The sequence below is a fragment of the Bos grunniens genome, chromosome 3, assembly GCF_055505025.1.
Source record: "Bos grunniens cultivar Pamir isolate PY7600 chromosome 3, Bosgru_T2T1.0, whole genome shotgun sequence".
NCBI lineage: Eukaryota > Metazoa > Chordata > Mammalia > Artiodactyla > Bovidae > Bos > Bos grunniens.
Window position 1 is genome coordinate 110,919,896 of NC_141167.1, and position 21,908 is coordinate 110,941,803.

The 21,908-nt window shown below is 40.1% G+C and overlaps 2 protein-coding genes across 2 annotated transcripts; one reads left to right on the top strand and one right to left on the bottom strand.

Moving 5' to 3' along the window:
* Positions 1-3,495: 3,495 nt before the first annotated feature.
* Positions 3,496-4,458, top strand: OR6K6 (olfactory receptor family 6 subfamily K member 6). Its single transcript, XM_086394111.1, has one exon. It carries the CDS (start codon positions 3,511-3,513, stop codon positions 4,456-4,458), a length of 948 nt encoding a protein of 315 aa, XP_086250237.1. The 5' UTR covers positions 3,496-3,510.
* A 9,005-nt stretch (positions 4,459-13,463) lies between these two features.
* On the bottom strand, positions 13,464-14,590 carry OR6N1 (olfactory receptor family 6 subfamily N member 1). Its single transcript, XM_086394112.1, has one exon. The coding sequence runs from the start codon at positions 14,588-14,590 to the stop codon at positions 13,652-13,654; it is 939 nt and encodes a 312-aa protein (XP_086250238.1). The 3' UTR covers positions 13,464-13,651.
* Positions 14,591-21,908: the final 7,318 nt, after the last annotated feature.

Here is a 21,908-nt window from a genome sequence, read left to right on the forward strand (position 1 = left end):
AGCAAAAACAAGACCAGGAGCTGACTGTGGCTCAGATCATGAAATCCTTATTGCCAAATTCAGACTTAAATTGAATAAAGTGGGGAAAACCACTAGACAATTCAGGTATGACCTAAATCAAATCCCTTATGATTGATTATACTGTGGAAGTGAGATATAGATTTAAGGGACTAGACCTGATAGACAGAGTGCCTGATGAACTATAGAAGGAGGTTCGTGACATTGTACAGGAGACAGGGATCAAGACTAATCCCAAGAAAAAGAAATGCAAAAAAGCAAAATGGTTGTCTGAGGAAGCTTTACAAATACCTGTAAAAAGAAGAGAAGTGAAAAGCAAAGGAGAAAGGGGAAAATATATCCATTTGAATGCAGAGTTCCAAGAATAGCAAGAAGAGATAAGAAAGCCTTCCTCAGTGATCAGTGCAAAGAAATAGAGGAAAACAATAAAATAGGAAAGACTAGAGATCTCTTAAAGAAAAATAGAGATACCAAGGGAATATTTCATGCAAAGATGGGCTCGATAAAGGACAGAAATTGTATGGACCTAACAGAAGCAGAAGATATTAAGAAGAGGTGGCAGGGATACACAGAAGAACTGTAAAAAAAAGATCTTCATGACCCAGATAATCATGACGGTGTGATCACTCGCCTAGAGCCAGACATCCTGGAATGTGAAGTCAAGTAGGCCTTAGGAAGTATCACTACAAGCAAAGCTAGTGGAGGTGATTGAATTCCAATTGAGCTATTTAAAATCTTAAAAGATGATACTGTGAAAGTGCTACGCTCAATATGCCAGCAAATTTGGAAAACTCAGCAGTGGCCACAGGACTCGAAAGGTCAGTTTTCTTTCCACCCAAAGAAAGGCAATGACAAAGAATGTTCAAAGTGCCACACAATTGCACTCATCTCACACACTAGTAAAGTAATACTCAAAATTCTCCAAACCAGGCTTCAGCAATACTTGAACCGTGAACTTCCAGATGTTCAAACTGGTTTTAGAAAAGGCAGAGGAACCAGAGATCAAATTGCCAACATCCGCTGGACCATTGAAAAAGCAAGAGAGTTCCAGAAAAACATCTATTTCTGCTTTGTTAACTATGGCAAAGTCTTTGACTGTGTGGATCACAATAAACTGTGGAAAATTCTGAAAGAGATGGGAATACCAGACCACCTGACCTCCCTCTTGAGAAACCTATATGCAGATCAGGAAGCAACAGTTAGAACTGGACATGGAACAACAGACTGATTCCAAAGGAAAAGGAGTACATCAAGGCTGTATATTGTCACCCTGCTTATTTAACTTATATGCAGAGTACATCATGAGAAATGCTGGGCTGGAGGAAGCACAAGCTGGAATCAAGTTTGTCGGGAGAAATATCAATAACCTCAGATATGCAGATGATACCACCCTTATGACAGAAAGCGAAGAAGAACTAAAGAACCTCTTGATGAAAGTGAAAGAGGAGAGTGAGAAAGTTGGCTTAGAGCTCAACATTCAGAAAACTAAGATCATGGTATCGGGTCCCAACACTTCATGGCAAATGGATGGAGAAACAGTGGAAACAGTGGCTGACTGTATTTTTGGGGGCTCCAAAATCACTGCAGATGGTGATTGCAGCCATGAAATTAAAAGACCCTTACTCCTTGGAAGGAAAGTTATTACCAACCTAGACAGCATATTAAAAAGCAGGGACATTACTTTGTCAACAAAGTTCCATCTAGTCAAGGCTTTGGTTTTTCCAGTAGTCATATATGGATGTAAGAGTATAAAGGAAGCTGAGCGCAGAAGAATTGATGCTTTTGAGCTGTGGTGCTGGAGAAGACTCTTGAGAGTCCCCTGGACTGCAAGGAGATCCAACCAGTCCATCCTAAAGGAAATCAGTCCTGGGTGTTCATTGAAAGGACTGATGTTGAAGCTGAAACTGCAATATTTTGGCCACCTGATGCAAAGAGCTAACTCATTTGAAAACACCCTGATGTTGGGAAAGATTGAAAGCAGGTGAAGAAGGGGACAACAGAGAATGAGATGGTTGGATGGCATCATCGACTCAATGGATATGAGTTTGGGTAAACTCTGGGAGTTGGTGATTGACAGGGAGGCCTGGCGTGCTGCAGTTCATGGGGTCACAAAGAGTCAGACACGACTGAACAACTGAACTGAGCTGAACTGAATAAAGACCTGCTGTATAACACAGGGAACTCTACATAGTACTCTCCAGTGACCTAGTTGGGAAAAGAATCTGAAAAATAATGGATCTATGTATATGTATAACTGATTCACATTGCTGTACACCTGAAACTGACCAACATCATGAAGTAACTACACCTCAATACTTTTTAAAATTAATAAATAAATTTAAATCCATAAAAGGTAAGAAAAAGAAAAAAATTGATTGGAACCTGTAAGGCTATGATCTTTGGGTTTATCCTTTAATGTTTTTGAAAAGACAAGGGACAGTAAGACCATGCATAGAAATATTCATCTGTGGAATGACTTCATGTAGGTAAGACCAGTCAAAAAGATGCTAAAATAGTTAATAGGTAAGCATACTGCTATACTTAAGTTTAATTAGCCTTTCAAAAAATTTAGTTGCCCTTTCTTCCAAACAACTAGATGTTGGCCTGATTTCTATTGCAGCTGACTTTTGTGACATTTTCTTCCCAAGATTGCCAAAGTTATTCGAGAAGCTATTTTTTTTTTTTTTTAATGTCAGGATGATCTCCTCCTCCCTTTGGTTCTTAGATGTGGTCTTTCTAGGAGGAATGGGATGCGCAAGGTTGAAATTACATGTTTGTCCAAAATTCGATGGCCACTTTTCAGATATACTGTGATTCTGAAGAGACTCTTTATCTGAGCACCTATCAATATCAACCACTGAGAGAAGAGAAGGAGAGGGAGTTACAGAGAAAGCAGAGGAGAGGAGGGATGCTTTCTTGTGTCTGGGTTCCTATGTTCTAAATGGAAAATAGACTTGCTGCTATGAAACCAACAGAAGAGAGGCAGAGTGATAAAGGTAGCCAATCCTAGATTAGATAGCAGAGCTAGAAAGTATGAGTGACCAACTGAAGACTTAATGAGTGAAATGTTTCTGATGGTGTTTTATATTTTTTAATTGCTTTTCTAAATAACAGAAATTGACAATAGTCAAAAAGAAAGGTACATGTTTTAAAGCTAAACACAGAGTGGGACAAAAACCTCAGAAATTAAAAAAATTGACTGCACCTCCAGAAAATAATTCAAGAGAATTAAAATTGTGTGCTGCTTTGTGTTTTCTTCATATCATTTGAAGATGTTTACAAAAAGATTCATTTAGGGGTGCAAAAGCAAACATTTCAGATGTTCCTGCATAAAGGTGCAACTGGAGAGATTTCTAACTGGCCTGTTTAGGGCCCCAGCATCAGGTTAAGTAACTGATTACAGAAGAGAGCAAAGCAATTTTCAATAAGTAATCACCATCCCAATTTCAGGAGTTCTGGTCTCCTTTCTTCCCTTCCCAGGTGACACAGGTGATGACCAGTGAGAATCAGACAAGGGTGACTGAGTTCCTCTTCTCTATGTTCCCACATTTACATGAAGGTGGCCTCTTATTCTTTATTCTCTTGCTTCTCATCTATGGATTTATCGTAACTGGAAACCTAATGATATTCATTATTACCCAGCTGGATGCGGCCTTGCACACCCCCATGTATTTCTTCATCCGTGTCCTCTCTTTCCTGGAGATCTGGTATACCACAACCACCATCCCCAAGATTCTCTCTTGCCTAGTCAGTGAGCAGAAAACCATCTCTCTTGCTGGTTGCTTTCTTCAGATGTACTTCTTCCACTCACTTGGCATCACAGAAGGCTGTGTCCTGACAGCAATGGCAATTGACAGGTACATAGCTATCTGCAACCCCCTCCATTACCCAAACATTACAACTCCCAAACTCTGTGTCCATCTGACAGCTGGATCCTGCGTCTGTGGCTTCCTCCTGGTGCTCCCTGAAATTGCATGGATTGGCACCCTGCCTTTCTGTGGCTCCAATCAGATCCAGCAGATCTTCTGTGACTTCACCCCTGTGCTGAGCTTGGCCTGCACAGATACATCCCTGGTGGTCATTATGGATGCCATCCATGCAGTGGAGATCCTGGCCTCCTTCCTGGTCATCACCCTATCCTACCTCCGGATCATTGTGGTGATTCTGCAAATGCCCTCAGCTGAAGGCCGCCACAAAGCTTTCTCTACCTGTGCTGCCCACCTTGCTGTGTTCTTGCTGTTTTTTGGCAGTGTGGCTGTCATGTACTTGCGATTCTCAGCCACCTACTCTGTGTTTTGGGACACAGCAATTGCTGTCACTTTTGTTATCCTCGCTCCCTTCTTCAACCCCATTATCTATAGCCTGAGAAATAAGGATATGAAAGATGCAATTGGGAGGCTCTTTGGCTATCAGAAGAGGGCTGGTGGGGTTAAGAGATAGATCGAGATCTCTCTAGACTCTGAAAAAAACTCTAGGAAGTTCAGCTTTGCACTGTCCTTTGTCTTGTTCATGATTATGCTCTTTTTCTATTGTCACAGCTACTTGTTCTATTATTATAAACAAGGATGAGAAACTGCTGCATCCAAGTCATTGGTAGCGATTGCAGAGCTTATTTACATTGATGTAGTTGTGGTAGCTGAAAGCAGTATACATGGGTTTTCCTGCTTTATGATGCAGGCAGGCTTCTTCCTCACACTCTATTAGCAAGACTCCTGCCCTTGTTTTCTGTGGTCCCAAGTGCTGATGAGGCCAGAGAGCAGGACTGAAGAAGCATAAAAGACATCATGGTTCTTGATATTGCTGTTAGCTTTTCCCCTTGACTCATTGGAAAAGACTCTGATACTGGGAGGGATTGGGGGCAAGAGGAGAAGGGGACGGCAGTGGATGAGATGGCTGGATGGCATCACTGACTTGATGGATGTGAGTCTCAGTGAACTCCGGGAGTTGGTGATTGACAGGGAGGCCTGGCGTGCTGCGATTCATGGGGTTGCAAAGAGTCAGACACGACTGAGCAACTGGTCTGATCTGATCTGATCTGAATCCTCTTTTCAATGATGAACCCCATGCAGTTCCACATTCCACATCAATAAACAATTTCCTGAAACTACAGAGAAAACATCTTCACTTTTAGCTTATTTAATGCACAAATTCAACTCAATGGCCATGTTCTGATCTTGTATACCATCTGTATAGAATTTTAACCCAATAGAGTGGCATAGTAATTAATAATAGTCCACTATTTCCTCTAGTAATTTACTATTTTAAATATTTTCACATATATGAATCCTCTTGACTTGAAAAAAAAAAAGCAATTAGGTCAGATATCACCATATTAAATGTTGGAACAAAGGTTCAAAGAAGTTTAATGATCTGCCTAAAGTCATATAGATCATTAGTGACAGAGCTGGGACTTAACTTCAGGATTCTACTTCATGCTCTGCCCCCAATAAATACATGTGTTCTTTTAATATACTCTGTGTTTAAGAAAATAAATTATATCCATTTCTTTTTCTCAAAGTTTCATGAAACCTTACCAGTCTTTAATGAGTACTAGGAGTCATGGGTTCTTTCCTTTGTGAATTTCCTAGTCCTCAGGTGATTGTAGAAAGACTATTCAACTATAGGGTTCAAGGACAAAATATTCTGTCTTTTTCTGCCACTAAGCTGTGTCATTTCCTTGTCTTTAAAATTACATGGTTCCTGGAACTGATTGATCATCAGAACTTATGACTCAGAAAATCTGAAAGTGAAAACCATTCTTGTGCATTTCTGAGAAGTTTCCAAGAATATTCTAATGATGAGTCAGATGTGGGAATGACTAAACTCATTCCTAGCTCTAGGGCTTCTTGAGATGTATAAGAGCTAAGATTTTTTTTTTAATTTAAGATAAAGATCTTAAATGTATTACTCATTTATTCTTACAACAACTCTGTGAAATAAATATTAAATCTTTTTGTTTTACAAATGGAAAACATGAAACACAGTTTCAATAGTTCAAGTATGTGGAGCTTATTATTAGGAATCCAGAGCAAAAATTCAATTCTACCTGATCCCAGAGTCAGGTCTTTATTTGCCAAGATATTGTGCTCACTTTACATGGCTTTCATTCTGGACCAATTACTAAACCTAACCTTCCAAATGAAATAGGATTTTCAGTAAATATGATAACTATTAAACAAAAAGTGATGAAACAGTTTGCTCCTCGAGATTTCAAGATTTAAGAAAAAAAATGTTTGACTAGCAGTTCTATGTTAGGTACTCTGTTAAGTGCACAGGATTTAATTAGTGGCTATCATATCGGTGTTTTTTATCTTTGTTTCTGATTTTTGTTCAGTTCAGTCGCTCAGTCGTGTCTGACTCTTTGCGACCCCGTGAATTACAGTACACCAGGCCTCCCTGTCCATCACCAACACCCGGAGTTCATTCAAACTCACGTCCATCAAGTCGGTGATCCCATCCAGCCATCTCATCCTCTGTCATCCCCTTCTCCGCCTGCTCCCAATCCCTCCGAGCACCAGAGTCTTTTTCAATGAGTCAACTCTTCACATGAGGTGGCCAAAGTACTGGAGTTTCAGCTTTAGCATCATTCCTTCCAAAGAACACCCAGGACTTATCTCCTTCAGAATGGACTGGTTGGATCTCCTTGCAGTCCAAGGGACTCTCAAGAGTCTTCTCCAACACCACAGTTCAAAAGCATCAATTCTTCGGCCTCAGAGTCTGATAAATAATTATTGTTGCTATTTTAATGTGTGCTGTTATTCATTGAATTTACATTTTTCTTAACATAAAATGGTCCCTATAAACTCAGTGTTCCCAGCTTTAGGCTATTTTATTTCATCTAAATCTTCTAAACATTTAGTATTTGTTCTTCAAGCCTCTTTGAATATGTGTCTTTTTTTCAATCCTTTCTTCTCTCTTTCAATCTAGCGTATTGATTCTCCATCACTTCATGGGAAATAGATGGGGAAACAGTGTCAGACTTTATTTTTGGGGGCTCCAAAATCACTGCAGATGGTGACCGCAACCATGAAATTAAAAGACGCTTACTCCTTGGAAGGAAAGTTATGACCAACCTAGATAGCATATTCAAAAACAGAGACATTACTTTGCCAACAAAGGTCCATCTAGTCAAGGCTATGGTTTTTCCTGTGGTCATGTATGGATGTGAGAGTTGGACTGTGAAGAAGGCTAAGCACCGAAGGATTGATGCTTTTGAACTGTGGTGTTGGAGAAGACTCTGGAGAGTCCCTTGGACTGCAAGGAGATCCAACCAGTCCATTCTGAAGGAGGTCAGCCCTGGGATTTCTTTGGAAGGAATGATGCTAAAGCTGAAACTCCAGTACTTTGGCTACCTCATTCGAAGAGTTGACTCATTGGAAAAGACTCTGATGCTGGGACAGATTGGGGGCAAGAGGAGAAGGGGATGAGAGAGGATGAGATGGCTGGATGGCATCACTGACTCGATGGAAGTGAGTCTGAGTGAACTCTGGGAGCTGGTGGTGGACAGGGAGGCCTTGCGTGCTGCGATTCATTGGGTTGCAAAGAGTCAGACATGACTGAGACTGAACTGAACTGAACTGAACCTTAACTTTTGTCACTGAAGCTCAGAAATTATTGTTTTTACTATTATTGTCCTCTACTTCTCAATATTAACTGCAAGCTTCAAGAAAGATTCCTCATATTCAAGTATGATATTCTGGGTACTGACATCAGGACCAATATATGCCTTTGTTTTGATGTGACTTATTTTCTATCTTTTTGCTTGTCATGCTGTTTCTTGCTTACTGCACATCTCCCATTAGACTAAGGATCCACAGGGATAAGGTTTCCTCATCCTTCTGAATGTTACACCATTCAGCATAGCATCTTTTGACTATCCAAGTTTTGCTGTTGGCTAAGTGACTGACTGATTGAGAAGCTGGGCTGACTGAAAAAGGTGGATCAATACCTGTGAGAACAAACGAAGAACACAGAAAAGATGGTCTTGGTAAAAACTGAGTATCCATATCAGCCTAAAGTAGCAAAAGGAGAAGGAATGAAGAAGAGAGGATGTGTCAAACAGGTTGATGCAGTATTCAGAGGAGCAAGACTAAGATAATGATTAGTCTAAGATAATCATCAGGCTAATGATTAGTCTTAACTGCTTCATGCTCTTAACAATTTCCTAGACCCAGCCCTATCTCAGGATAAGAGTATCTCCTATGTATAATAGTGCCTTTGCTTTCTGTTTAAGGACATTAGAACAAGAGAGTAGCTATTTTCCCCATTTGTTCTGAACTCCAAGTTTACCTTTGGAGACATCAAGTTATCTCTACACCCGATGTTACTCCGTGGAAGGAAAGTTATGTCCAACCTAGATAGCATATTCAAAAACAGAGACATTACTTTGCCAACAAAGGTCCGGCTAGTCAAGGCTATGGTTTTTCCTGTGGTCATGTATGGATGTGAGAGTTGGACTGTGAAGAAAGCTGAGCGCCGAAGAATTGATGCTTTTGAACTGTGGTGTTGGAGAAGACTCTTGGGAGTCCCTTGGACTGCAAGGAGATCCAACCAGTCCATTCTGAAGGAGGTCAGCCCTGGGATTTCTTTGGAAGGAATGATGCTAAAGCTGAAACTCCAGTACTTTGGCTACCTCATGCGAAGAGTTGACTCATTGGAAAAGACTCTGATGCTGAGACAGATTGGGGGCAGGAGGAGAAGGGGATGACAGAGGATGAGATGGCTGGATGGCATCACTCACTCGATGGACATGAGCCTGAGTGAACTCCAGGAGCTGATGATGGACAGGGAGGCCTGGTGTGCTGCGATTCATGGGGTCGCAAAGAGTTGGACACGACTGAGCGGCTGAACTGAACTTAACTGATGAGGAATTACTATTCAGCATATCTGAACAAATGTAATCTAATCTCTGCTTGAACACTTAACCAAGGTGGTCTCCTACAATGTTGGATAGCTCTAATTTTCAGATTGCTTCTCCTTATTAGAGTAAACTTAATGTCGTCTAAGATTGAGAATTTGAGATTATACTGTCTGAACATGAATCTTTACTTTTCCACTTGCTAGCTGTACAACCATGGGGAACTAGCATAGGTGTCCTGAGCTACAGTGTCAGTCTCTATAATATGGGATCTTCAAGGCTTTTGAGGATTAAATGCTGTAAGGTATATAAAATGCCAAGCACAATGTCTATAGTTCTTATTAAATATTAGTTACTATTAATCAATGCTTTTTTTTTTTCTTTTACTATTGTTCTGAACTGAAAACTACTTCCAGGCCCCTCATTTTGTACATCTCTAGGGAATACCATTCAATCTTTAGTTTTTGCTTTCTGAAATCCCAGTAGCAGATGCTGAGTTACCCAAATTTTATAACATGAGTTACCCAAGGCCAAGCACTGAAATTGTTGTATGAACTTTTGGCACAAACTAAAGAACACCTTGCCATTGTACACATAGATTACAGAGTCCTAGCTAAGATGTGATCACATCTCCCCATGTTGGAAATTTACTGTCCTTGAAGACGTAATTCTTTACATTTTGTAACTGAAAAATGATCAGAGCTATAACTAAACCCTTTAGCAAAATAGTAACATCAGAGCATGGAATTAAACACTACTTCTCTAAAACTGTGATTGGAGAACCTCATCCTCTGCATTTAAATTTCATTTCTCCAGGAACAAAGCACCAGGTCTGCATAAAGCTGGTTGGTTGTGCAAAACCCTGGTTTAAATCAGTTTAGCCAGTGATATTCCTAAATTCAATACTTATTTTTCCTTTAAAAATAAACTTTTTATTATTCATTTTGCTATGCTACATCCCATCCCATATATCTTATATCTTTGGACTAATCAACTTCCATACAGGGTAAAGTAAAAAAGGTCTAAGAGATAACATTTATTGTTGATAATGTTATCTCCTTTCAATAATCTCTTCCCAATCCTTCCATCCCATCCACTTAAAATCACTATGTTCAGAGAAATTAATCAGTAAAATATCTATATTTTGAAATAGAATTTGTTTATAAGACTTTGTTTTCATATGCAGAGTCCCTGATTCTGACTTGCTCTATAGTTTTGGCAGGTGTTTTATCTAAGTCTAAATTTCCAATTCTATAAAATAGAAATAATTATTCCAATTACTTCTTTCATAAATATGTCTAATTGTGATTTATCCTTCAGTTTTCATCTTAAATGTAACTAATTTGAGTAGAGATTGCATGTGTTTATGCTAAGTCACTTTAGTCATGTCCAACTCTTTGAGACCTATGAACTGTAGCCTGCCAGGCTTCTCTGTAGATGGGATTCTCTAGGCAAGTGTACTGGAGAGGGTTGCCATGCCCTCTTCCAGGGGATCTTCCAAACCCAGGAATCAAACCCATGTCTCTTATATCTCCTGTATTGACAGGCAGGTTCTTTACCAGTAGCATCACCTGGGAAGAGAGTGCATGAATATTTAATAACTAATTGCCACAACTTAAATCAATTAATTGTAACTAATTACAAATTGAGCACAAATTTAATGTCTAGAATCTTCAACTCTTTGAAAACATCTCTAAGAACAAGAACTTAAAGAAAAACAGGGTAATATCTATTTTGTATGTCATCATTTTATGTAAAGTTTAGCACAGCATTTGATATACAGTTCAGTTCAGTTCAGTTCAGTCGCTCAGTCATGTCCAACTCTTTGCGACTCCATGAATCACAGCACGCCAGGCCTCCCTGTCCATCACCAACTCCCGGAGTTCACCCAGACTCACATCCATCGAGTCAGTGATGCCATCCAGCCATCTTATCTTCTGTGGTCCCCTTCTCCTCCTGCCCCCAATCCCTCTCAGCATCAGAGTCTTTTCCAATGAGTTAACTCTTCACATGAGGTGACCAAAGTACTGGAGTTTCAGCTTCAGCATCATTCCTTCCAAAGAAATCCCAGGGCTGATCTCCTTCAGAATGGACTGGTTGGATCTCCTTGCAGTCCAAGGGACTCTCAAGAGTCTTCTCCAACACCACAGTTCAAAAGCATCAATTCTTCGGCCCTCAACTTTCTTCACAGTCCAACTCTCACATCCATACATGACTACTGGAAAAACCATAGCCTTGACTAGACGGATCTTTGTTGGCAAAGTAATGTCTCTGCTTTTGAATATGCTATCTAGGTTGGTCATAACTTTCCTTCCAAGGAATAAGCGTCTTTTAATTTCATGGCTGCAGTCACCATCTGCAGTGATTTTGGAGCCCAAAAAAATAAAGTCTGACACTGTTTCCACTGTTTCCCCATCTATTTCCCATGAAGTGATGGGACCGGTTGCCATGATCTTTGTTTTCTGAATGTTGAGCTTTAAGCCAACTTTTTCACTCTTCTCTTTCACTTTCATCAAGAAGATTTGTAGTTCCTCTTCACTTTCTTCCATAAGGGTGGTGTCATCCGCATATCTGAGGTTATTGATATTTCTCCTGGCAATCTTGTTTCCAGCTTGTGCTTCTTCCAGCCCAGCGTTTCTCATGATGTACTCTGCATAGAAGTTAAATAAGCAGGGTGACAGAATATAGCCTTGACGTACTCCTTTTCCTATTTGGAACCAGTCTGTTGTTCCATGTACACTAATAGCTAAAAAATATATGCTGAGTTGACAGATGGAAGATTGCAGAAATACAGATACTTTGGGCTCTTTATTATGTCGATCTATGTAATTCTGCACAGAATTAAAGATTTTCTTACAGTCAACATTTGATAACCTACCAACAGTAGACAGCCAATGTATAAATAATCCCTAACACCAAATAATAATTAAAGACTTGAATTTCTCAGATGCTAAACCACAGGATTATTTTTCATACATTAAGGGAAGTAATTAGCTTGAAATGAAATAAAGTAGTGCAACATAAAAAGTGATCCTATTTCCTGCCACAGACTCTTTCATTTTCACTCTTTTTACTGGGACAGTTAGAATGGCTGTGATCCGAAAGTCTACAAGCAATAAATGCTAGAGAGGTTGTGGAGAAAAGGGAACCCTCTTACACTGTTGGTGGGAATGCAAACTAGTACAGCCACTATGGAGAACAGTGTGGTGATTCCTGAAAAAACTGGAAATAGAACTGCCTTATGACCCAGTAGTCCCACTGCTGGGCATACACACCAAGGAAACCAGAATTAAAAGAGACACATGTACCCCACTGTTCATTGCAGCACTGTTTATAGTAGCCAGGACATGGAAGCAACCTAGATGTCCACCAGCAGATGAATGGATAAGAAAGCTGTGGTACATACACACAATGGAATATTACTCAGCCATTAAAAAGAATACATTTGAATCAGTTCTAATGAGGTGGATGAAACTGGAGCTTATTATATGGAGTGAAGTAAGCCAGAAAGAAAAACACCAATACAGTATACTAATAATATATATGGAATTTAGAAAGATGGTAATGATAACCCTGTATGCGAGACAGCAAAAGAGACACAGATGTATAGAACAGTCTTTTGGACTCTGTGGGAGAGGGAGAGGGTGGGATGATTTGGGAGAATGGCATTGAAACATGTATAATATCATATAAGAAACTAATCACCAGTCCAGGCTGGATGCAGGATACAGGATGCTTGGGGCTGGTGCACTGGGATGACCCAGAGGGATGGTATGGGAAGGGAGGTGGGAGGGGGGTTCAGGATGGGGAACACATGTACACCCATGGCAGATTCATGTTGATGTATGGCAAAACCAATACAATATTATAATTAGCCTACAATTAAAATAAATACATTTAAATTTAAAAAAAAAGACCACTGAGATAAACACATCTCACAAATTCTCCTTCTGGCTAGTTTACCCCTTTTTTCCTTTTAAGAAAAATATCTGGGAAATATTTTTGTTTAATTATGTTTTCCTGGATGTTGTTCTAACAGAGTAAAGATGAGAGGTCTGGGCAGAGTTAAAGAAATAAAATAAATGTAACTCTTTTTTTTTTTTTTTTAATCAGTTTATGCCAGGCATTTTGTACTGTGGTTTACAGACCTTATCAGTAATCCTCAAAACAACCTTCAAAAATAACAAATGATGAAATTGACTCATCAATTAAGAAAGTTTGAGTTATAGAAATTATGTATTTAATAACTGATTAAATGAACTAGAATTTAAACCTAGATATATGTGATGTTGAAAGAAAGCTTCTCTCTACTACATCAGTATTTTGCATTTTAATACATAGATGTTCCGTATACATGAAATGATTGTAAACGATACATGAAATACCTTTTCTTCCCTAAGATGTATTTAGGAAATTTTATTATTGATCATATGACTAAATGTATTTACATTAAATCAAGTAAATCTGAAAGGCTTATATAAAAGGCATACATAGATTTGACCAACATCCAAAGTATGGTGTACAAACATCCAGGATTTGAAAATCACAGCAATGTATCATATTGCTAGAGAGGATTGCCAGTCTCTGATCCCAAGTCACATGTGGTTGCAGTGGACATTGTAATAGCTGTACTATCACTGAAAACTAGGCAGCATTTGCCCCAGTTCAGTAGCCCATGTAGAAAATCCCTGAACACTTTGTATTTCATCTATGACTACTGAGGACCCCCAAGGTCACCATATCCTCAGCTTCACACTTGGCCTGCTTCCTGCACCTTCACTCCAGTATCCCCATCCTCTTTAACTGCCTTCTCACAGCCTCCTTGATCTCCTTGTTGTGCAAGCTATAGATAAAGGGGTTGAGGAAGGGTGTGAGCACCGAGTAGACCACAGCCAGGGCCCGGTCATAGTCCAGGGAGTAGCTCTTCTTCAGCCGCACATACATGAAGAGGATGCTCCCATAGAAGATGAGGACCACAGTGAGGTGAGAGGCACATGTGGAGAAGGCTTTCTTCTTGCCTGCAGCTGAAGGAATTCTGAGCACTGTGCAGATGATCTGCACATAGGAGCTGAGGATTAACAGAAAGTTGGCCAGGATCTTGCAAGAATTGATAACAAAGTCCACTAGGACGTTGATCGATGTGTCAGTACAAGCCAAGCTCAGAACAGGAGGGAAATCACAAAAGATGTGCTGAATACGATTGGGACCACAAAAAGGGAGGTGGGAGACCAAGGAAATTTCAGCCACTGGCCCAGCCAAGCCTCCCAACCAACAGCCGACAGCAATCTTGACACAGAGTGCTGGGGTCATGCGAGTAGGGTAGTGGAGGGGTTGACAGATGGCTAAGTATCTGTCATAAGCCATAGCTGTGAGAAGATAGCATTCAGTAGCCCCAAGAGAGTGGAAGAAGTAGATTTGCAGGAGGCATCCAGAGAAAGAAATGGTCTTCTTCTCACTGAGCAAGTTCGACAGCATCTTGGGGGTGGTGGCAGCTGTGTAGCCAAGCTCCAGTAAGGAGAGGATGCTGACAAGGAGGTACATGGGTGTATGGAGCCGGAAGTCCAGGCAGACCACCAAGAATATCAGCAGGTTTCCCAGGACGGTAGTGAGGTAGATTAGGAGTAACAAGAGGAAGAGAAAAGCCTGAACACCCTGAAGATGGGGAAAGCCCAAGATGATGAACTCTGTTACCTGGCTCCAATTCCCGGGCTTCATTGCTCTCCATTCATATCCCTGGAATGTAAAGTATGGAAGGATGAGAAACAATGTTGAGCCAAAAAATATCTAAGAAAAAGGAAACCCTCAAAGTCCAATTTGTCCTTCCCCTGCATCTCCAGAATAAGCGATCTTAGTACATGCTCTATGAGGCCAGAGTTTCTATCCCTCCCCCGAACAGTTGTCAATAGCCTCCTTCAGAGTGTCCGCTTTTATAACTAGACTTAAATTGTCTTCTCTAATTATACAACCCGTTTTTGGCCACTGTAATCCATTCTATAACCAATTTATCTTTCTCAATGAAATTTATCAGTTCAGTTCAGTTCAGTTGCTCAATCATGTCCGACTCTGCAACCCCATGAACTGCAGCATGCCAAGCCTCCCTGTCCATCACCAGCTCCTGGAGTCCACCCAAACCCACGTCCATCGAGTTGGTGATGCTATCCAACCATCTCATCCTCTGTCGTCCCCTTCTCCTCCTGCCTTCTATCTTTCCCAGCAGCACAGTCTTTTCAAATGAGTCAGCTCTTTGCATCAGGTGGCCAAAGTATTGGAGTTTCAGCTTCAACATCAGTCCTTCCAATGAACACCCAGGACTGATCTCCTTTAGAATGGACTGGTTGGCTCTCCTTGGCAGTCCAAGGGACTCTCAAGAATCTTCTCCAATACCACAGTCCAAAAGCATCAATTCTTTGGCACTCAGCTTTCTTTATAGTCCAACTCTCACATCCATATATGACCACTGGAAAAACCATACCCTTGATGGACCTTTGTTGGCAAAGTAATGTCTCCGCTTTTTAATATGCTGTCTAGGTTGGTCATAAGGGTTTTAAAATTTTAAATATTCCTCAACCAGATTCATATCATAATTTATACATATTCCTTGTGTGAGGTATAAATGATCATTTATACTAATAAAATATTGGTAGTTCACTCCACTAAGATTACATCGTTTGGACCATACATTTTTATCTCCAATTTTAAATAATTTTCTTCTTCAATTTTCTGGACATCAAAGAATCAATGCTTTCACCCCCAGCTCCATTCCATTTTCTTATGAAAACACAGGTCTAACAGCTTCTTTCAAGCAGGTAGATCAGAGTTTCACCTCTTTTGGACATTGGTGAGAATCCTAGCCAAGGAAAAGGGGAGATTAAGGAGGGCCTAGAGGAGCTTCTCACGTGGAAGGTCAGAAAGAGTGGTGGTGAGGAGATACCCCTCATCCAAGGTAAGGAGCAGTGGCTGTGCTTTGCTGGAGCAGCCATGAAGAGATACCCCATGCCCAAGGTAAGAGAAACCCAAGTAAGATGGTAGGTATTGCAAAAGGGCATAAGAAGGCAGACACACTGAAACCATACTAACAGAAAACTGGTCAATCTAATCACCCCAGGACCACAGCCTTGTCTAACTCAATGAAACTAAGCCATGCCTGTGGGGTAACCCAAGATGGGTGGGTCATGGTGGAGAGATCTGACAGAATGTGGTCCACTGGAGAAGGGAATGGCAAACCACTTCAGTATTCTTGCCTTGAGAACCTCATGAACAGTATGAAGAGGCAAAATGATAGGATAGTGAAAGAGGAACTCCCCAGGTCAGTAGGGGCCCAATATGCTACTGGAGATCAGTGGAGAAATAACTCCAGAAAGAATGAAGGGATGGAGCCAAAGCAAAAACAATACCCAGCTGCGGATGTGACTGGTGATAGAAGCAAGGTCCGATGCTGTAAAGAGCAATATTGCATAGGAACCTAGAATGTCAGGTCCATGAATCAAGGCAAATTGGAAGTGGTCAAACAAGAGATGGAAAGAGTGAATGTAGACATTCTAGGAATCAGCGAACTAAAATGGACTGCAATGGGTGAATTTAACTCAGATGACCATTATATCTACTACTGCGGGCAGGAATCCCTCAGAGGAAATGGAGTAGCCATCACGGTCAACAAAAGAGTTTGAAATGCAGTACTTGGATGCAATCTCAAAAACGACAGAATGATCTCTGTTCGTTTCCAAGGCAAACCATTCAGTATCACAGTAAACCAAGTCTATGCCCCAACCAGTAATGCTGAAGAGGCTGAAGTTGAACGGTTCTATGAAGACCTACAAGACCTTTTAGAACTAACACCCCAAAAAGATGTCCTTTTCATTACAGGGGACTGGAATGCACAAGTAGGAAGTCAAGAAACTCCTAGAGTAACAGGCAAATTTGGCCTTGGAATATGGAATGAAGCAGGGCAAGGACTAATAGAGTTTTGCCAAGAAAATGCACTGGTCATAGCAAACACCCTCTTCCAACAATACAAGAGAAGACTCTACACATGGACATCACCAGATGGTCAACACCGAAATCAGATTGATTATATTCCTTGCAGCCAAAGATGGAGAAGCTCTATACAGTCAGCAAAAACAAGAGCAGGAGCTGACTGTGGCTCAGATCATGAACTCCTTATTGCCAAATTCAGACTTAAATTGAAGAAAGTAGGGAAAACCACTGGACCATTCAGGTATGACCTAAATCAAATCCCTTATGATTATACCGTGGAAGTGAGAAATAGATTTAAGGGCCTAGATCTGATAGATAGAGTGCCTGATGAACTATGGAATGAGGTTCGTGACATTGTACAGGAGACAGGGATCAAGACCATTCCCATGGGAAAGAAATGCAAAAAAAGCAAAATGGCCATCTGGGGAGGCCTTACAAATAGCTGTGAAAGGAAGAGAAGCAAAAAGCAAAGGAGAAAAGGAAAGATATAAACATCTGAATGCAGAGTTCCAAAGAATAGCAAGAAGAGATTAGAAAGACTTCCTCAGCGATCAATGCAAAGAAATAGAGGAAAACAACAGAATGGGAAAGACTAGAGATCTCTTTAAGAAAATAAGAGATACCAAGGGGACATTTCATGCAATGATGGGCTCGATAAAGGACAGAAATGGTATGGACCTAACAGAAGCAGAAGATATTAAGAAGAGATGGCAAGAATACACAGAAGAACCGTACAAAAAAGATCTTCATGACCAAGATGATCACGATGGTGTGATCAGTGACCTAGAGCCAGACATCCTGGAATGTGAAGTCAAGTGGGCCTTAGAAAGCATCACTACAAACAAAGCTAGTGGAGGTGATGGAATTCCAGTTGAGCTATTTCAAATCCTGAAGGATGATGCTGTGGAAGTGCTGCACTCAATATGCCAGCAAATTTGCAAAACTCAGCCGTGGCCACAGGACTGGAAAAGGTCAGTTTTCATTCCAATCCCAAAGAAAGGCAATGCCAAAGAATGCTCAAACTACCACACAATTGCACTCATCTCACACGCTAGTAAAGTAATGCTCAAAATCCTCCAAGCCAGGCTTCAGCAATATGTGAACCGTGAACTTCCAGAGGTTCGAGCTGGTTTTAGAAAAGGCAGAGGAACCAGAGATCAAATTGCCAATATCTGCTGGATCATGGAAAAAGCAAGAGAGTTCCAGAAAAATATCTATTTCTGCCTTATTGACCATGCCAAAGCCTTTGACTGTGTGGATCACAATAAACTGGAAAATTCTGAAAGAGATGGGAATACCAGACCACTGACCTGCCTCTTGAGAAACCTATATGCAGGTCAGGAAGCAACACTTAGAACTGGACATGGAACAACAGACTGGTTCCAAATAGGAAAAGGAGTACGTCAAGGCTGTATATTATCACCCTGCTTATTTAACTTATATGCAGAGTACATCATGAGGAATGCTGGGCTGGAAGAAACACAAGCTGGAATCAAGATTGCCGGGAGAAATATCAGTAACCTCAGATATGTAGATGACACCACCCTTATGGCAGAAAGTGAAGAGGAACTAAAAAGCCTTTTGATGAAAGTGAAAGTGGAGAGTGAAAAAGTTGGCTTAAAGCTCAACATTCAGAAAACAAAGATCATGGCAACAGGTCCCATCACTTCATGGGAAATAGATGAGGAAACAGTGGAAACAGTGTCAGACTTTATTTTGGGGGGCTCCAAAATCACTGCAGATGGTGACAGCAGCCATGAAATTAAAAGACACCTCCTCCTTGGAAGGAAAGTTATGACCAACCTAGATAGGATATTCAAAAGCAGAGACATTACTTTGCCAACAAAGGTCTGTCTAGTAAAGGCTATGGTTTTTCCTGAGGTCATGTATGGATGTGAGAGTTCGACTGTGAAGAAGGCTGAGGGCCAAAGAATTGATGCTTTTGAACTGTGGTTTTGGAGAAGACTCTTGAGAGTCCCTTGGACTGCAAGGAGATCCAATCAGTCCATTCTGAAGGAGATCGGTCCTGCGATTTCTTTGGAAGGAATGATGCTAAAGCTGAAACTGCAGTACTTTGGCCAGTTCATGCGAAGAGTTGACTCATTGGAAAAGACTCTGATGCTGGGAGGGACTGGGGGCAGGAGGAGAAGGGGATGACAGAGGATGAGATGGCTGGATGGCATCACTGACTTGATGGACGTGAGTTTGAATGAACTCTGGGAGTTGGTGATGGACAGGGAGGCCTGGCGTGCTGTGTTTCATGGGGTCGCAAAGAGTCAGACATGACTGAGCGACTGAACTGAACTGAACTGAAGTAAATAAAAGAGCCACCAAAAACCGGAAGGCAAAGCTGTCTCTGCATTTCTACTCCATGCTGTGGCCACTTTATCAATTCCTCTTACCATTTTCTCCCTCCACCAACTTCAAATGCACTTTTCTGATTTGTTGCTTCACAGATGGTAAATATTTGTATTTCACTGTGTTGAGGTCAATGTAGCAAAAGTTAATTGAACATTTTCTGTTTGTAAGCATTATATTAATACCTAGAACAGTGGCTAAATCAATAAAGAAAATATGGCATCTGAAGTTGAGAAACTAATATTCTAATAGAGAAAATGGCGAGCCAACTAATTACTTTACAACTGTTTATTAGAACATCGTGGAAATATGCTACTATTCTCACTTGTTAAGGAACAAAAAACGAGAAAGAAAACAAAACAAAAAAACAGGAGAAGTGAATCTCTTGATTCAATTACCCCACAGCCACTGCTCCATTTCCTTCTCTGTCACTGTAATAAACTCTTCCCATGTATAAGCTGCCTATATTTACTGCCTCTAATTCCTCTCTTACTATTCTATTGCTGTACACTTGATTAACAAGGCTGTGTTAGAGTCAGGTGTACAACAAAGTGACTCAGTTTACATACACATGTATCTCTTCATTTCCAAATTATTTTCCCGTTTAGATCATTGCATAATATCGAACAGAGTTCCCTGTGCTCCACAGTAAGTCCTTGTTTGTTATCCATTTTAAAAACAGCATTGTGTACATGTCAATCCCTAACTATTCCTCTGGGGCTTCCTCACTGAATTTCTTCTCTAAGTCTGTGAGTCTGTTTCTGTTTTGTAAATAAGTTTATTTGTATTGCTTTTTTTATCTTCCACATATGTGGTAAGATACAATATTTCTCTTTCTCTGACTTACTTCACTCTTAAACTCATTCTAATTAAACCTTCACCACATCCTCTGCAGCAAAGCCTCCATCCTATAGCCACTAATTAGCTAAGATTTGATACATCCAATTGTCATCTCTTATTCCTTTGCTTCCTTAGACTCTCAGCCATTTTTCATGGAGGTGATCTATCCTGCCTCATGACACACTCTCATCACTTGGTCCTCAGGATGCTATACTTTAGGTTTCTTTCTACCTTAGTGGAAGTTTTCTCTTTGCCCTACCTTTTTAATGCCATAGTTTGCAGAGGTCAGCATTAATTCTTCTTTTCTCATTTCTTTGTAAACTCACTGCTTTGTTAATGTCATCCAGTGCTATGGCTTAACTCCACCCCCCATCCCTCATATATGTGTTGATTTCTAAATGAATATCCCAACCAACATTTCTCTCCCTTATATTTCTCTCCCTTATTAACTGCCTATGTACATCTCCTATTAATCATTTAGTAGCCATCTCCAGATGAATTTCTATGGGCACTGCCCATAGTCTTCCCCATCTCAAATGACCACAATTGCAATCTCTCAGCTAATGGGCCAAAATTCTCACAGTCATCATTGTTTCCACCTTTCTCTCATACATCCAGGATCTATTTCTCACTTGAATTAAGATACTGTCATCATGCACCTCTGTTACTGTAATTGTCTCCTAACAGCTATTCTTATTTGCATTTGTTCATCAATACCCTTATGCTGATGCAGCAACATGAATTATCCTTTTAAATTATTAAATCAGGTCTTTCTTTTCCTCCCTTCTGTGGCTTGGTATTTTACTGTCTTTGCTGTAGATGTTTCCTTTTCCTAAATTTTTTTTCACCAAATATCCACTTGAATGTCTTTTTCATTTATTACAAGTTTTTGGCCAAATCTAACTCTCTCAGTCAGTTCTACCTGAACCACCCTAAATAAAACTGCAATCTCCCTCCTTCCTTACATCCATATCTTGTACTGAAATCACCTTCCCCTACTTTACTTTTAATTTTTTTCAATTGTATTTATCATCTTTAACATATTATAAAGGATACTTATTTATTATCCCAATTATTTATTGTTTCTCTCCTTTGTGAGAATATAAACTCTGTGAGATCAAGGGATTTTGTTGTTTAGTTCAGTGATATACTTCAAGTATTCAGAGTTGTGTCTCAAACATGATGACAATTCAGTAAATACTTGTTAAATGAAAAAGCAAATGTATAAAGATAAATGCTTATTTGCATATACAGTAAGAGCTGGAAGAGCAATAAATGACCTATGCTGGAAAAGGAGTTCAGGAAAACCTCATAGAAGGCACAATTTCATTTGAAATGAAAAACTGCCAGAATTTTCTAGATGGAAAAATTAAAGTATTCTAGGAACAAAGGAATACTTGTATAAAGGCAAAGTGTTATGAAAGGTCTCCTCTTTCTGCCCTCCAAGCTTCTTATCACATCTTCCCTCTCCAGACCCCTCTTATCCCATCCAAGCTAATATTATTTACTCTGCTTTGTTCTTAGGGTTTTCTTCTAAATCCAAGTAGCATGGCCACCTCTTATATCAAAACCTTTTTCATTCCAAGGATTAATGTGAATGTTTCTCCACTAAGATACAAGAGGATTACTTCTAGATAGAACTCTTCTATGGGTGACTCTGATTCAGCAGAATCATTTTACTATCAAGAGATTTCCTTTTTGTTTAGTTTTTTTTTTAACTTTGAATTCATGTCTGTCCACTGCCCAATTCTGCCTTCTTTCTCTTTCAAATCTTGGATGTGGCATATCACCTCTAAAAAATTATCCCCACATTTTTATCCAACTCAGATCCTTTCTTTCCTTGATGTTTTACATTTCATCC